Source organism: Apis laboriosa, unplaced genomic scaffold (genome assembly GCF_014066325.1).
Source record: "Apis laboriosa isolate Shangri-la unplaced genomic scaffold, ASM1406632v1 scaffold1_cov151, whole genome shotgun sequence".
Classification (NCBI taxonomy): domain Eukaryota; kingdom Metazoa; phylum Arthropoda; class Insecta; order Hymenoptera; family Apidae; genus Apis; species Apis laboriosa.
The window spans coordinates 123,328-141,998 of record NW_025222279.1 but is presented as its reverse complement, the minus strand read 5'-3'; the positions used below and the strand labels follow the sequence as shown (position 1 = coordinate 141,998).

The following is an 18,671-nucleotide window of genomic DNA, read 5'->3' as shown; positions in this document are numbered from 1 at the left end:
ATTACAACAATTACAACAATTGTATCGACCAATCTCGACGAAAATGACGAATGAAAGCGTAATGTATAACAAAAAAAAAAAAAAAAAAAAAATACATGTATATGCACAACTCACAATAGCCTGTTGATCGACGCCGTTTGGAGGCGGGGGCGGGCTGAAGCTGGCCGCGGTCGGGGCACCGGGGGCGGTTGGATGTGGGGCACCAGCCGGCGGTGGGACCTGGGGGCCGCTGGGTGGTGGCTGTTGGGGTGCGCCGCTGTTGTCCTCTTTCACCGGCACCGGTGGCGGTGGTTTCACCTCACCGGCAGCCCCTGCCGCCCCCACGACACCCGCTACGCCGTTCACCGGCGGGGGGAAGACACCCCCACCGTAGGGCGCAGCCATGCCTGTCTGCACCATGTGCTGCGAATAAGAATAGCATATGTTATTTCGATGGAACGTATTTTTAAGTAGATATATATGGATCAGAAGAAAATCATGAGAGATTTAATATTCTTGGAGTCTCGTGTTCGAGGAATGAAACGAATACGTTTCTGATAAAAAATGTCGTAGAATCTCAAGTTGAATTTCGAGGAGATAATCTTTGAGGTTTGATAAAGGATATAGAGGATAGAGAGTTAATTGATATATTTCTTTATAGAATAGCATATGTTATTTCGATGGAACGTATTTTTTAAGTAGATATATATGGTAGATCAGAAGAAAATCATGAGAGATTTAATATTCTTGGAGTCTCGTGTTCGAGGAATGAAACGAATACGTTTCTGATAAAAAATATCGTAGAATCTCAAGTAAATTTCGAAGAGATAATCTTTGAGGTTTGATAAAGGATATAAAGGATAGAGAGTTAATTGATATATTTCTTTAATAGAGTACAACACTTTGGAGAGTAAGGATGAAACGAATAAGATAAATTCGTCTTATCGATAAAGTGAAAATTTGATGTTAATTCATACGTGAGATGTGTTTGGAGAGGCGAAGAAACAAATTAAGTTAAGTCACGGATAATTTAGAATATTAAAATTTGTGATAAGTACTCGATTTTTTTTAGTAATCAAATTAATCTCGATAAAATTCGATTCGTCTTTTAATATCACGATGCGAGAAGTGATAGTGTTATTGATACTATGGAGTAAATGGATCACTTTTGCGACAGATACTAAAGGGAATCGTGAATCCTTATCGTACGAACCCTGTCATACGGAGGCGAGAAGATGACTAGTACAAGTTTCAAAGTCTCCTATTGACCTTTTGGTAACATCCTTTAACATTATAGTAAGATAGATTAAATTATAGATAGAACACCCTATTGCTTTGAAATTCGTAAATCTAACTTGAATTTTATCAGCACGATGCACAAATTCTGAGAAAAACTGCTATTAAATAACCAATCAATGATCTAAATAATCCCATCTCAATCTCTATTTCACACATTTCAATAACTGAATTTCTATCGTACAATTTAATAAATATCTATAACACTATTTTACAGTTTATCCATTTAAAAAATTTCTAAAAATATCAAACTAAACATAAAAATATTTTAGGTTTATTTTAGATACTACGAAACCACTTCGAATTGCCACAGAACGTTTAACCTCCAGAATAGTTAGATATTATCCTCTATCCTCTATATAATCGAAATATTTGCGCATCGCTGCACACCGTGCACAAAACTTCCAACACAACCAAAATTCCTAAATATCGCAACCGCGGGTGCAGCATACCTCCAGAAATCCCTACTAATGAAGATTCTTAGAATACTAGATATCCAACCGCGGTTATAAATAGCGTAATATTCTGGCACAACTCCACCATAGTGTCGCGGTTCACCGCACAACTGTTCAAACACCTTCACGCGCCTATTTCTTCCTCTCGGAGGAGGAGGAGGCCTACGATCCACTCCCTTCTTTCTCGTCGACGTACTCATCGCGTACACTCCTCCAAACTGGTTTCACGCGATCATCGTAACCGACGAATAAACAAGCCCATCTGGATAGCGTTTCGAAAAAAGGAAAACAAAACTTTTTCGTAAGTAAAATCCGGAGATAAGAGCTATCGTTCGTATTTCGTCGAAACACTCGTAAACATTATCCGTAACAAAAATATCAATATCGAGGTTTGTAAGCATACTCGAAACCTCGAGTATACGAAACATATTTTGAAGTATTTCCTTTCAATAATTTCGATAATTGAAAAAGATTACATATATATATACGATGCATATAAAGGATTTGAGAATATGATAAAAGATTCCATTCCTTCTATCCCCAAATTCGAAACTAACTTATGTACAATATGACCACGTTTCAATCGTATCAATCGAAATTCTAAATTAATCGATTATTGAAAAAATTGACTGGAAAGCAAAATCTTGACTCGTATTATGGAAATATATGCATTTGCATTTGAAACGAGCCGATGATTTGCGCCTTGGTATAAATTTTTCACGTTGCAGCGACAATAAATACGCTCGATTGCGGCTATTAAAAGTAGACGCCGCAAATCATTTCGCGTGTTGCACGCGCCCCGATTAACTACATGCTACATAAATGTAATCCCTCGTTTTTTCCTTCTTTCGCCCCTTTCCCACAGGATTTGACGGGAGAAAGGGAGAGAGAAAGAAAGAAAGAAAGAAAGAAAGAAAGAAAGGGGGAGAGGGGGCAATTTGCGCTCGTGGATCGGTTGGGTCGAACCGATGAACTTTCATTCATGAATCTATTGTTGTAATATCGGCCCTGTATGTACACGTATGCATATCGGCGGTATGCAGATGGGTTTCGGCTCCGCGAAATTAATTATTATCGACTAAATGGAATCCTGGGTGAAACGATATGCGACGCCCGATCGAAAGCATTATCGTCTGAGATTAATTGAGATGCTGATGTGTAGATTGGTGTTTATAGAGAGATTTGTCGGGGGTGTAAATTGGTTGCCGATTAATTTCGGTATCGGCTCAATCGTTCTTTCCTGTTTTATCGTTTTTTCTTTTTATCCTCTTTTCCTTTTTTCTTTCTTTTCTCGTTATCTTTGGCCTAGATATTTTCAGGCCGGATTATATTTAAACGTATGTTAAATATAAACGTCACAGTTGTGGAGAAATATTATTTTTAATTAAGTATCACGAGAGCTTGTAAGTTAGTGAAGGATCTTATATAAGGGAGATTGGAAAATTTTTAACAGGATATTGTTGGATTCTATTGTTAGGAACAAAGATATTTCGTAGATTTATATATCATATCACCGTTAAATCTTTGGCGTGCTATAATTTTCAATTTCAATTTTATACAGGTACTATATATTGAAATTTTTGTCAAAAATATCTGTCTTTTAATAATTAACGAAATATCCGAGTCTTCTAGAATCTTAAAGAGAATCCTTCTCTTTATAATACGCAATCCTCTGCAATTAAATCATAATCTCTTTGCCATTTCCAAGTTCTCCTTCTTTATGCTTCCTCGTAATCCTCCATTTCCATATAAAACGTATCATCATAAGACAATTCCTCTGTTCAAAAGAGTAACGTCTCCTCTCAAAGAATAAAAATATTGACAGAGAACTGCAATCCTTACAACAGGATGGATCATGGACAATGGAAATCGATCGTATATATATATATCTCGTAAGAGACAGTTTACAGATGTTTCGCGTCTTTCGAGATTATTTCGAAACACGTGACCATTCAAGTTCCACGCCGCCATTTGTTCGCCCTCGAGAAACCATTTTTCTCGAAGATCCATTCCAGGAGGCTATCCGTGGTGGTCATTTGTTATTTAGGGATGGGAAGTTGGTTCGTAATAAAAGTTTTGCTTGGATTTCTCAGAAGAAGTTTGGAAAAAAGAGATCGGTTATCGATGATATTCGGCTAAGATTTTTTTGGAATTGAAATCGGCGATCAGAGAGGGTGAGATGAATGTATGTTTTGTGAGAGTTGATGGAGAGTGTGAGAAGGTTGTGTAAAATGACGGATTTCGAATATTCTTTTCTCTCTTTTTTTTTTTTGAAGCAATGTAATTAATTAACGTCTTATTGATCTATTATCTTTCGATATCTCTCGATATCTCTCGATATAATTATCCGATATAAATCGTTGCTACAGTTTTGAAATAAAAAAAGATGATAATTTGCTACAGTTTTGAAATAAAAAAGATGATAAAAGATTGAAATAATTCGTTCCATTTCGAAGTAAAATTTACGTCAATTCTGCCTCGTTTATATTTATTGGATAAAATCTACTGCATTTAACGATCGACCATTCTAGTATATTTGTTAAATCAATTGCAAGGTTTAATTAAAATCGAACGCATATAAACTTCAATTAACCCTGCTTCGAAAATTGCATACGAAATGATAATCATATAAATTTCAATACACAGCTCATTAAACCACAAAAATGGATTAAAATGTTTCGTTTCATTTTTTTTATTTCTTTTTTAATTTTTCTAAAACTCTGGTCAAATGAAAGATGATATCAAGATATTATATTAATATAAAAGAAGTTTCGACGAATCAAAGATTATTCCAGGGACTATTCCAAAGTCAGAGCCGCGTGCTTCGAATCGAAATTGGTGGAAATCAACGCGTGGCTCTCTCAAAAGTCTTAGCAAAAGTCGGACGAGCAGCTGTGCGAGCCGATTAAATCGAAATTGGCGGTGAACAAGGCCAAGCTTCTCTTCCGTGAAACTTCTATACGAACTTGGCCAGCCAATTTATTTCTTCTGGCTTCGATAAACAAGCCGTCGATATGTCGGAAAGCCTCGCAGAATCAATCAAAGTCTGCGGATAGCGATAGAGCGAAGGGAAGAAGAACAGAATTTCCACGAAAGAAGCTCTCGGTTTAGAAATTAATTTCTCTGCGATTGTATGCTTTGTTACCATGTTTTCTCGCGATGAGGCAGATTATGGGCGAACAAGTGAGAATGTGCGTGGAAGAAAGAGGATGGAACGCAATTTCATCGAGAAAATTTGATAATAAAGGATGATAGTTTTATATTTAAAAAAAAAAAAAAATGTGAATTCGATTTCTAAATTGTATTAAATTAAATTGTAATATTTTTAAATTATTTATCGCGGATAAAAGTTCGAATTTTAGGAATTGAGATGGATCGAAATTCGAAGAGGGATGAATGTGAGAAAATTCTTGAGAAAGATGCGATCGTTCGATTCGTATACATATATCAGAATTGATAAAATATTTTAAGGAATATTAAATCCAGTTAAGGCCAGTCCACAAAAATCCATTTCCAAGTTTGTACTGTTGAAAAATCGCAAGGAGAATAATCATTCAGAGAGGATGTAAAAAAACATTCACATGACTCTTTGAACCCTTTGCAAGGAGGAGTTTCCCTCCCCTCTTTTTCCACCGAATATGTTAATATTATCTGTTCAAAGAAACGGATCTATTTTTCATTCTGCGTCTCGACAGAAGGAATCGATTAAACTACATGAATTTCTCGAATCGAAATATTCACGATGCTCGCTCATTAATGAACATCTATCCATCTCTTTTGCAACAACAATCCACTCTGCACAAAAATTGGAACGATATCGAAACTTTTTTTTAACAAAGAAAACGGCAAAAGACGATCGGATCAAGGTAAAAAAAAATTCTATCTTTCACTCTTTCCCTATTACACGAGAGATCGAATCTCACGTGAATCTCTTGCCCGACAATAATGGACATCCGCCTTCGATTTTCACAGGTTAACAAGGTCCTTGAGAATTTTAATTACACCATCCGCAGCGACGATGAAACAAGCAAACTTTTGGCAAAGTCTCCCTGGCCTTTAACTACCACATGTTTTTCCTTTCTTTTTACTTCACCGCGGATTTTTGTTCAAAGGGCAAAGAGGATCCATTGAGCCTCGTCATCCTCCCCTCCTCTTGCCCCATAAGTCCCCTCTGCGTGGCCAGTTTCGCGGCAATTCAACCCGTGTTCCACCTTCCCCTCGACAGAAAAATCGCGATGTTCCCAAACAAACCCCTCGATTGTTCCCCGTTCCTCGTTGTTCCGCCTTTTTTGCGAGAGGTTGAATATCTGAAATTGGCGCACAAGGGGAGCCATTCAGAGTCCCCTTCGGGGGAGGGGAGGGGGGCAGTAGACCGGCGGCGGTGTCGAGTCGGTTTGTTGCGGTTTATCGAGAAAGAGAAACGCGAGGAGGAGAATCGTGGAATCCGTGGACGGTTGGCGCGTAATTAGGTAAAAAGTCAGGTAAAAAGAAAGTGGTTCTCTGGTTGCGTGGAGATTCGGCACGAAAGGGTGGGCGCTTGACCGGAAGGAAGGCTCCCTTTGATGAAAGTGGCTTCGTTGTTTGGAGCTGTTTGATGTTCGAATATAGAGGGTTACGTTTACGAAATACGTTGCGATCGTGGGTGAAAATGTTGGGGAGGGAGGGAGGAGAGTGGGGGGAGGGGGGATTAGAAATTTAACGTTGCCGAGTTCGAGAATTTTGGAAGGTCAGAATCGCAAGGTTACGAGGAGTTTTGAACTTTCGAAGTTTTGGAACTGCGAGAACTCGTGCAACTCCCCGCCAACTTTTGATCCTTTGTGATCCTTTCGAAATTCAATTTGTACGGATTAAAAATTTAATAGAGATGTTTACGAAGCGTAGAAAAAAATTTCGAAAATTTCTGGATTTCCTTGGATTCTACGACTCCAAGACTTTTTACTTCTGTTGTAACTTTCAAATTTCAACGTAATGAAAATCGGGAAATTGCATTTTCACGGATACTCGTAATAATAGTGGGAAAAGAAGGAAAAATTGATTTTTTTTATCGATACTCGCGCGAACACGAAATTACCGGTCGGGATGCGGATAAAGTAGGAAAGCCGTTGACCGATCGAGACTGGCCGAGCTTAACAGTATAGAAGATGAATGCAGATGGGACTGGTTAACGTTAAGGCGATTCGCAATTGCATCGCTATGGAAAACGGACAAACACACGGGCACGGTTATTGACGTATTGCTGACGCCATTGTGACGCAATATCCCAAGCCCGATACCAAAGCACGATGACATAACATTGTCGTTTCGAATATCTCAAGTGCATTTCCGTTCCATTCCATTGTGTTGTCCCGAACGAAAAACCGTGAAAAATATGCAACCTCTGTGTCAAGGCTGAATAAACGCTCGCCAGTCGTAGTGATATTATGCGGTTGGAAAGATTACTTTTAATTGCACTGCATCAACAACAGATAATGAAACATTTTTACGTCGCGTTTTTCATTGACGAGCAAACACAGGCAAACGTTCCACGGTATTTATCCGCTCGCGTGGAGACACGCCTTTTTTCCGTATTCGTTTCCTCGTGAACTTGTACCTACACAGTAATCACAAACGAGCACGAACGATCAAAGGCTTTGCACTGTTAAGTCGTTTCGTTTTTTTTTTTTTTTCCTACATCTAATCACTCAAACCATATCTAAAATCTAGATGTTCAACTGCTTCATTAAAACTCCACTCAAAGTTTTTTCCTGTGTACACATGCATAATGTTAACGAGGATCGTTTAAGAATTCAAAATACTCGATTCTCTATATAGATTTTTAATTTGCTTTTCAATTATTTTCAGATAACACTCTCTCTTTAAAATACCCAATCACTTAAATACCTATATATCAGAATTATTCCTATCCTAATTAGGCTCCAACACTATAAAAATTGGATATACATATATAATCACAGGAATACTTGAATATTTTTAAATCACTCTCGATCTTATCAAATCGATAAATTTTGCTTAGAATCTCTAAGTACCATTCATCTAAATATAATATAATATCCAGTTGACCAAGTAGCAAAGCCTTAAACGCGTTTATAAAGTTTAAATAATCATGTCTTGAACATTTAACGCACATCTCAATATTATCTAAATTGTCCTTGTGATATACATATATATATATATATATCAACTACAAAAGTTCCAAATATCGTCTCTCTATATTCTATACCCTCTTCATAGTTTCACACGAGGAACGATGTATCGTACGGCAACGTGTTATAACGTCTCCACCGCTTGTTCATAATGAAACGGTTCCGCATCCGCAGCCGCCATTCACGCGCTTCAATCTCGTCGTATCCTCGACACTCTCGGGACACTTATGGGATACGAATTGAATAACGGACGAGTCGGACAACCGGGGAAAATAGGCGGCCATTGTAGGCGGCAATTCCCGAACGAATTCAATGGAATTTTCGAAAGGTTGACCGCCTTCTGGGAAATCTCGCTTGATTATGATCACCGAGATTCTCTTTCATTTTTGACTACTCTTATTTTCTTAACTATTGCCATAAATGTGCAAATACGGAACGAATATAATAACGAAAAATTTGTAAAGGGAAAAGGATAAAAAAAAGAAATACTTTTATTGAGAATTATTAAATTTTATGATGAATGCTCGAAACTTGAATACGAATCATTTCAATTCAATTATTCTATTTGAAATATATTCTTTTTCTTTCTAGCCTGAATTACGCGCATGAATTTTGTATCAGGTTATTATTAACGTATCATTCGGGTTGATATACACATCCCCACGCGTATAATTCAATTTATCGTTCTACATAGATAACGCTAATAGACGAGTAATCGCCATTTTAATTTGCAATTATCGGGATCTATTTAAAAACTTGGAGGCATTAAATTATCCGTTATCTTAGGTTTAAAAAGGAGACGCGTACTCTAGAAAAGGAAGGGAAGGCCAGGGAAAAAAGCGTAATAATTCACACACGCACAGTCACGTCCTCTTTCCCTCCGGCTTAATTAATTCTAACTCTTTCTGCAATTTCGAAAACGTAACGAATCAAAAACAAAACTAAACTCGTTTCCTCGCCTCCCTCTCTGCTCCTCTTTATTAACAATTAAATTTAATTTTCAAACACGATATATTTCATCCCTCATAAAAGTGGAGTATAGATACATACGTTCCATCTCTTAATAACAAGAAACAACGTTTAATAAAGCGTCCCTCGCTCGTTCTTATCGAAAGAAGATGCCTTGTTCAATATCGTATTAAAAATTACGCGTAAAATTGATAAAATCCCGATACAAATTCCTTTCACACGATGTAAAAAGAAACTTTCGAACAACGACGTGTGTACTTTATACGGGCATAACTATTCACAAGTGTGTATACTTGGGCAAGTATACGCATTCCAGGCACATTAAAAGAAACGCAACAAATGTCACCGCGTATCTCGAATGAATTCGAATGGCATCGAATGCTTTTATCACGGCCGCGTTTAATTGTTGAAACAGAGTGTAACTTACAAGTTGGCCGGCTCTCATTAAACGGCTCGTTAGATGGAAATTCAGCGTGCTTGTAATGCTAATTTATTAATGCCGGCTCGGTACGGCCGGCTTACGCGGAAAGGGAAAATTTATTCAGCTCGCGGGGACCTTCGGCTATCGTCCAACAAACATGCAAATTCACGCGCGATTCACGGCGCGACCCGAAGAAGAAGAACCCGAACAGAGGAGGATGTCGATCGTTTGTGTTTCCAATAACACGGCCACGGCGATAGCTCGTCCACGAAGATCGTAATTCCGGTTGAAATGTATATCGCGCGCTCGAAATCGATGCTCGAGTTTCACGCCGAGCTTCGATAACGCTTCCACCACTTCTTTATTCGATGAAATTTTACGTAACGGACGATGATTCGCGAGTCGATCCTCCTCTTTTCTTCTCGATTCGAATTCTAATCTCGTCCCGATTTCTCTATTTCGATCGTGCAAATTTGTCGCGAATCTTATATAATTTGCTTTTTACCAAATTTAACGCGCCGTTTTGCGAGTTGATCCCTTCTTCTCAGAATTACAATCTCGTCTCGATTTCTCTATTTCGTGTAATCGTGCAAATTTGTCGCGAATCTTATATAATTTGCTTTTTACCAAATTTAATTAAAAATAGTCTTTATTCAACACGAATATGTTTATAACGCAAAGCATCAGAGATTCCGATTTATCCAATCATCGATCGACATCTTTTTCTCGAGCTTACGATTCTCCTCCAAGGTTCGATCTCGGTGATCGAGATCAAGTTAAAACTTGAGAGGTTAGGAAAAATTAGGGGTTGGCACCCTTAACAATCCCTAAACGCTACGAAACGATCCAACGGCGTTAAGCGTCTCGGCTTCGTGGTACCCTTGCTTTCGATGTTTTGACGCCAGCAAAGCGACCGGGACGCCAAGAATAAACCTGGAATCAATAGCGGACGAGCCGACAGGGGGTGGAAGAGCAAAAGGGACAGAAAGAGACGCGGGGAAGGGATAGAACGCGCATCACAGCGAGATACCTAAACCGCTTATTGTCTGAGCCGCTTAATCCACGGACGAAAACGAGCGCGCAATTATAAGCGCAATACGGGGTACAGAAAGTGCACAGATAAGCAGGGGACAAGTGGCGTAGCTTGGCGTACGGTGAAAGCTTCGAACGTCTTTCGAGGCCGAGTTACAAACGTTCAAGCGAATTTCGCGAGAGGTTTTAATCCGAGCCGTTGTAAATATTTTTCTTCGTGAAAAAATATACGTTCATTTTCTTGAAATTCTCGAAGATTCTTTCGAGAAATAACCATGCACGAAAGCATAGTGTTATTTCTAATTTTTAACAACAATCGAGAAATGAAAGAAACTTTTAAATCGATCGGTATAAAGTCCATTATAAGAAAGTCTTAAGAAACGAAAAATTGCTTGAAAATTTACACAAAATTGTCAAATTGTTCGTCAAATTGTAGAAATATACATTTTAAATCGGGATCGGTCTCTTTTAGACGCGCTTAATACACGATCAGTCACCCATGTGAAATTACTTGTCCATTCGTTTCCGTGACTGGATAATTGGACCTCGACGATACCATCTTAGAATTTCAATTAGAGAAACTTGCTTAGAGAAACTTGTTTTCGAGATTTACGAGGCACCAAAGCCAAGGATTTCTTAGGTTATCATCGGAGGCTAGGTTTATCTAAATTGCGGGGTGTACTACTGAGCAAGAGTACCTTTGCATTTGGATCGTCATCAGATGGCTACCTGTTCGATTCGAGTCTGAAAATTCGACCGTTTCCACGATGTCCAAAACACCTGGACATTCCAAGGACACCTCGGTATTAGTCGATATTCGAAACACCTTCGAGATTCCGAGCGTGTTCGAATACCTAAATGCCATTTCGACCTACGAGGGTACTCTAATGGATGAACACCGCGTAGGCGAATATCATATCGCGATACATAGGTCCAGGTCTCTGACTATCTATCTATCTATCTATGTATCCGTCCATCTATGTATATATATATATACGGAATGCTGTATCAATACGGAACAGCTTTGGTATTCGCAGCAGTTTGGAATCGAAGTGACTGAATATTGGTACCGGTGGGAGGGCGTTTTCGAAATCTTCGATGGAAGGAAGGGATTCGGGTTAAGTTTGGATTTCGCATCAATCCTCCTCGCAAAATCGTTGATTTTTAGGAGTAATGGAAATTGTTTCTTCTTCTTCTTTTCTTTTTCGAAGAAAGTAATTAATTTTGTAAAACAGATAATATCATTAAACTTTCCTTCTCGTTTATATCTAACTGTGAAATAAAATGGAGAGTAAGAGTAGACTCTGTGATCTTGATTTTTCTCATGTTCAAAAAAGTCAAAGTTTATGATAACTTTCTTTCTTTCTTTACGGATAATTATACGATCGTATTAATTTTACAAAAATTTATCATCTTCTTCCAAGTTGTATTACGAAATAATTCTAATATTTATTCGATACACGTAATCTCGAGATTGATTAAAAATATCTCTCTTAGTTCAAATATTCACATATTTGTCCGATTTCGACTCCGATATTACCTACATACCGAAACGATTAAGGCATTAAGGCGTTATTCGATCGGATGGACATCGGTGAAAGAGAAGATTTGGGGAGGGAGGGATGTGAATAGGCGAATGATTCTTTCTTGCAATTCTTTCAACGCAATCGTGGCCCGAAGTTTATCGAGGATTCCTTCCTCCCTGCCCCTTTTATTAGTACGGCGAAACAAATTACTGCCGCCGATTCGTGCCGGCTTAATGATTGCAATTCCGTGCTGCAATTCCGTCATATTACTCAATAGGAATGGCCGTTTACCGTTCTCGCACTCGTTTGATTGTGAGAATCGGCGGCTCGAACCCCCCGCTTCTCGCCTCGAGATTGTTACTTAACGAGACGATTCGTAGGAGTATACACGGGAAGCGTAAGTTTCGAGCCGCGTGGAAGCTATGCGTTGTTGCAATTTCGTTCAATGGGCGTTCATAAGCGATATATAGGCCGTTAAATCTTTACGATCGAAAGCTTGAAAATTTACGACGAAGATGTCGTTCACGTGCAATGAAAATATATTTTAAGATGAGAGGGAAAATAGATTATATTATTAAGAAATGCTTGTAAAAATTGATTGATCGTGAGAATTTCGTCCATCGTTGGATAATAGATGGCTATGAAAAAAATTTTATCTCGCGTCAATGAAGATTTTACGTGTTGTAATAAAAATAAATTAGAAGAGAACGAGGGAGAGAACATATATATATATCCTTTCTAAAAATAATTTAAGATAGGATTAGAAATTTCCACTCTCTTTTTCATCGATCGTGTCGATTCGTTTAAAAAAAAAAAGAAAAAAGAAAAAAAAAAAGGAGATCACGTTCACAAAGGTTTAATATCGATTGGCTATTGGATACGAGAGAAGAAGAAGGGATTGTATCTTTGTATAGAAATACGAGGAATACCAGATGCCACCACTATTTGATGATGCTACGTTGTCGTCCCGATAAAAAGAATATTCAGATTTCGGAGAAGAATGTAATTCCTCTAGAACGATAAAAATCTGTTTCTTGGAAGAAGACGCAAGAATCCAGTTTTATTATAGAAATTGAAAACGTTCTATCAACGATGTAAAACATTACTCTAGCTACCAAACACTCCCATCCATATATCACTAACCGCCTACTAATTTTAAACGTTCATTAAAATAGATTTATAATAAGATCTAGAACAGAAGAAATTTGTATTCTCGATATTCGGGATACATAACATTTTTCTATTTCGTCGTTTCGAAATTGAATTCTATTTTCTCCTCTTTTCATCATCACTTGTATATTAGAAAAATTTTGTATCGCAATAAAAAAATTGGAAAAATTAATAATCAAATCATCCAATTCATCCAATCGACTCTCGATTCCGTTTCTTAATGAAGATACATTATCTCGAAAAAAAGCGCATAACATCTCGCCTCGTTCAACCCAATATTCGCCTCCCCCAAAATAAATTCAAAATATCTCATCTCGTTAATTTCCAATCCCACTTTTTACTTTCAAAATCTATCAGAATCTATCCCCCCTTCTCCTTCGAAAAAAAAAACCACCTACAACTTAACTTTATTCCATCCAATATCGAATCGAAATCCGCTGAAAATATAGAGAAAAACACCTTTGACGGCGTGGGGGAGGGAAAGAAAGAGAGAGAGAGAGAAAAAAGAAGCGGAATTTACTCTCGTCGTACACCAGGGCAATTCGGCCAATTTGTTTCCGCGGGGCGCACCGATTCGACCGTTTCCATTCTCCGTCTCCCCTCACCCCTTTATCCCTCGTTTCCTCCTTCCCCTCCCTTCCTCCACCCGCCTCGCCAAGTTAAATACTCTAATTCGTATTAATGGATGGCGCGCTGCCAGTGGAACGGTTCTAAAGGGGGCTCTTCCCAGAGAGCCTCTGGCCAGAATGGACGCACGTTCACAGAGTACGTTCACACCAATTGAACAGACTTTAACCATCGACGCGGCCGTCCCTGGGTCTACGTGGGATCGGGGGCCTTCCCTCCCCCCCTTCTCCTCCGCCATAGGGGAGATATCCTCGATTTAACGCGGCCCTTCCAACCGGAATCGTGTTTCACCCACCCCCGCCTCTCCCACCATCTCCGGGGACTCCAGAAAATTGTATTTAACGGCGGAGAGCCACGGCTCCCCGTGATCGATAATTCTGGAACAGGATGAAATCGGGGATGGAAAGGGGACACACCACCCGTGACCGCAAACGCGAGAACTCCGATTTCGAGGTCGTCGGACAATGGACTATTGGAACTTTTGATTTCTACTTCTTTCTCTTTCTTTCTTTTCTTCTTTTTCTCGAGCTCCTCAAGATTTCTTTCTTGGATGGATGGATGGTAATTCATTAGCGAGGAAAGTTTTCGAATCGATTTGGTGGAATCTGATTCGGTGGAAATTTTCTCGGATGATTTTGGAGAGACGATTTTTTTTTTTTTTTTGGACGATTTGATCGGAGTTGTGAAGAACAACTCTTGAAAGAAAAAAAAAAAAAAAGTGTGAGCACGCAAAGAAAGAATATTTAAATTTAAAACAGTATCGTATATATAAATTGAAAATTTCAAAATCTATTAGTCGCGATCGGTATACGGTAATGATAAATCGAATCATTGGAGGAAAAATTTAACGGAGATCGACGATTACGCGACATCTGTCGCCATTAGATCCGGCCCCTAATTAATCAATCCAGTCGATCCCCTCGTTCAAACTCGAATCGAAATTAGCAACGTTCTAAAACCATCGAGACCGGCCGAGCAGCACAGGACACAACCAATTAAAACTTGCTTCACGCGCGCATCTCCAACATCCGAAACTCCCCCCTCCCCCCTTCGGGTCGCGTCAATTAAACGTCTCGTAAGAATCATCTTACCGGTCGTTATACCACCAACCTGACCGGAAGTGACGAAAACTCCCCCTTCGAGACGAGTTAAATTTCCTCTAAGCGGTTCCACACCGACACGGTTCCAGGACACGTTTATTGAAAGGACGTTTCGCGAAACGGCGAGCAATTGGCAGGGCAATTTTGCAATCTTCCGTCCATTTAGCCCCTTTTCCGCCATTTGCTCGCGCGGCCATCGCGCGGCCGTGGAACTGGAACGGCATCGGACCCGGCCATTATTGCCTTCGCCTATAATGCGTGGGCATATCCAGCCAGTGAATTCAGCATGGATACACGCCTCGTATATATGTTTTTCTTCTGCTGGAACGTGACTTTATTTCTGGCGAGGGGAGGCTCCTCCTCCTCCTCCTCCTCGCCGACCTAACCCACACCGAGTCGTGATCGTCATCCCGATTCGACGACCGCCGTTTTCAACCATTTTCTTTTTACCAAAGTGCAACTTTCTATTGTATTTTCAGAAGAAACTTCAAGCCTCGTCGTTTCTTTCGTGCAATAAGTGCGCGTGTAAGTGTAACACGTTCCTTCTTGCAAAAAAGAGGATGGTGGCAAGATTCGATGGAAAAAAGAATTCGAGGATTTCGTTCGTTGCTTGGAATTAATTGTTGTTAATAGTTATAAATTAGTCGGATAAGAATATACATATGTTGCTCTCCATACGGTTCAAGGACGAAAATTGTATTCCGTCTAAATTATATTTAGAGGAAGTGAAAAGTTTCAACGAGTATTTTCTATTTTGTCATCGCTATCGCGTATCTTTTTCGTATCTTTTCACAACGAGGAGAAGGAATATTTTCAATGGGATACGGTTTCTCGGTAGTCGGGGGGGGCCGCGTATCCGTCAATGAAACGCGTATAGTATATTTATGAGGCCACATATCCATCCCCGTGGCCGACTCGCGTTCGTTTTCCTCGCGACAGCGCTCGAAATAACTCGCATTAATCATTCTTACGTGTTTCACGGGGAGAGAGAGAGAGAGAGAGAGAGAGAGAGGTTTCTTCCTGGCCACGACATGGCCCTCGTATTTATCTTACGTCCTCCCTTGCAACGAGAGAAGGAGAGAGGCTCGTCTTATTTTTCGCGCCCAGAGGCGTTCGAGTTTCCTCGAAAATAGGGACAATGCAGTATCGGTGGAAGGATTTATGGAACGTTCTTAAGAGGGTACGAGATGGTTGGGTCGGCAACCGGTTGGTGTAAAAGTAGTAGAATTTCTTTTCTTTTCTTTTTTTCGAAGAGGGGGGGAAAAATTTGCGGAGATTTCGATCGAGTAAGGGAGAAGAAATTTGCATATCCTTCGGGAAAGTATTCTAATCTCCGGGGATTAGATGGAGCAGAGTGGTCTCTCTCTCTCTCTGTCTCTTGCTCTCTTGAACATAATGGAAGAGGATCCAGGAAATTTGAATAAATGAATCGATAGGAGTATTGGATCGTTCTTAACGCGATTTTTCCAAGAGCGTGTAGCGTAGATTTTGTTTATTCTGGATTCTGGAAGAGAGGTGGAAAAGAGTGAATTTTTTTTGTAACAATTTTTTTTTTTCATTTGTTCCAGGTTAAGTAGGCGAGAAATTTTTAAAAATTAATTCGTTTATTAACTATTATTATTAGCAGTTGAAATAACTTTTAACTATTTTTTTTTTTTTTTAAGTAATTTATCTCGGTAATTTATTTTATCAGTTATGTAACGAGTTAAAATTACCTCTATTACGCGTAATAAATGTATGATAATCTGCTTATTCACCGCATTTTTTATGTAAATGGAATTGTATCGCATTTAAAAGTTAACGATTTGAAAATTTGTTCAGGTATTATGTATTTCTGAAAACTGTGAATAAGAATGGAAAAGACATTTACCTTTTACATATTTATCATAAATATTCTTCTAAAAATAAAGTTTCATTTCCTAAAATATAAAATTTTTGCGACTATTTTAAATCTTCTTTCTCCATTTAAAAAGAAAAAAAAAAGAAAGAAAGAAAGAAAGAAAGAAAGAAAAAAGAGAATTTTTCTATGTATTATAGCCCGAGCTTGTTAGATTTTTCACGTCTAAAAACGAGGACGATTCATTGTGACGCAACCAGTCGCCATTCCTTTTACACTAACAAGACATCCACCCCCAGACACCTGTATCAAGGTTGTAACGGTGACATTTTCCATCTATCCTCGTTCTCGAAACAAGAGAAAGAGAATAAAACGATCTCGCCGTAATCCTGGGGCTGAAATTATTTCGCCTCCTTTTATAAAAGCAAGAAGCAGAAATTTTCTAACAACCGTTTTCCTATCGAAATCGACGTTTCCCCTTCTTGCACAATTTTTCATACCCTCCCTATTATTCTCCCTAAACGATATAAAAAGCCAAAAAATCGAACAATTTTCTCACTTTGAATATCTATAAAAAACATAGTGTATTAAATTGACTCGAAAGTTTCCAGTTTTTTGAATATGAAGAAAACTATAATTTTCTCGTTGCGATTACGTTGATCATTGTTAAATAAACAAAGATCAAAATCAGATGTAATTTATCAAAGAAGCTGTTGAAATTTCGAGTTTCATCGGGGGGTGAATGCTCGATCTATAGATAGTATTTAAAAGTGAAATTTTACAACAGCAAGTTTCGAGAGAAACAACTTTTGCCATCTTACTTAACAAAGCTCTCTCCCATCGAGAGTAAAACTGTTCGCCGTTCACACACAATTACAAACTGCGTTCACTCTCAACTGCGTAACTTGGGAAAAATATTCCATTCGAAATCAAAATAGAAATTCAGATTTTCAGAATTCCTATACTTTCCACATGCTGCTTTTTCTCACATTCCCTTCCATTCTTCTTTGTTCTTCCTTTCTCACCCGTATCCCACTCCTACCTCGTTCATTAACTCCTCTCCCTTCCACCGTTTCCTGTCCATCTTCCCCNNNNCCCCCCCCCCTCCTTCTCTCCTCCGATCCCCTTTCGAGACTTTGTTCCCACGATCGTTAGCGCGATCTTGATGAACTCGTGAAACCGTTTTCTCGTGACGCGATATCGATTCGCGCGAAAAATCGAACGGAAATAACGTTTGTTTCGTTTCGTTTCGTTTCGTTTCGTTTCGTTTCGCGGAACGAAAGGCGGAGGAAATTAAAAAAATTTCGACCGCCTTCTCACACAAAAATAGTCGACTCTTCGAGTCTTGGCTTCCTTTAATTGAATCAACTTTAACGCTATGTTGGTCGATGATGCTGCCTCTCCCAATGAATTGTATTAAAGCGACTTGAACAGTCTTGGAAACCGGATGAACTCGTGTATAATAAGACGTTTTTTACGAGTCTTGTCGTGATGATGTAATATCGAGAGACGTTATATTTAGCTTTTAGGAATAGAGATGTTGTTTTTTTTTTTTTATATAGATTCATGCATATTATTGTTAGATTATTCTTCTTCTTGTGTAGCATAAATTTGAAAAATTAACGATCCGGATATTCGAATAATTTCGAATACGAAAGGAAACGATGTGAGGAAATATTCCAATATTATATATATTTCCAATTGCAGCAATTATTGGTGAATTATGTGAATTATATACATCAAATGGAAATCGTATCGAATAAACTTGCAATGATTTATCGATAAATATAAAATATTGAGTTTCAACACTGTGTAATTGATACTGACTCGTTGATCCGTTAATTGGAATAAATCAACTCGTCGTTCGGATTGTCAATATTTTTCGTCCAATGATTTATCCGCGCAATAAATAAGAATTTTCGTAAACGATACAACACCATTATCATCGTAATTCCAATTTTTTTTCTTTTTTTAATTATTATTTATTATCGCGGTTCATCGTTCGAGAAATTAATCAGAAAACGAAAGAAAAAAAAAAAGAATCTTTAAATTTCTTTAAGATAAAGATCCTTGATTGCAATCTTTTTTATTTGCAAATTATTTTATATCGGGTATC

The 18,671-nt window shown here is 38.5% G+C and overlaps 1 protein-coding gene across 9 annotated transcripts in view; it reads right to left on the bottom strand.

Moving 5' to 3' along the window:
* The window catches only part of LOC122712383 (RNA binding protein fox-1 homolog 2), a 182,307-nt gene that overhangs the window by 101,789 nt on the left and 61,847 nt on the right, over positions 1 to 18,671 (bottom strand). For all 9 annotated transcript variants that reach the window (XM_043931997.1, XM_043931999.1, XM_043932001.1 and 6 more), the window contains exon 2: positions 115 to 402. In XM_043931997.1, the coding sequence (XP_043787932.1) occupies positions 115 to 402 (288 nt within the window). The remainder of the gene's footprint in view (positions 1 to 114; positions 403 to 18,671) is intronic.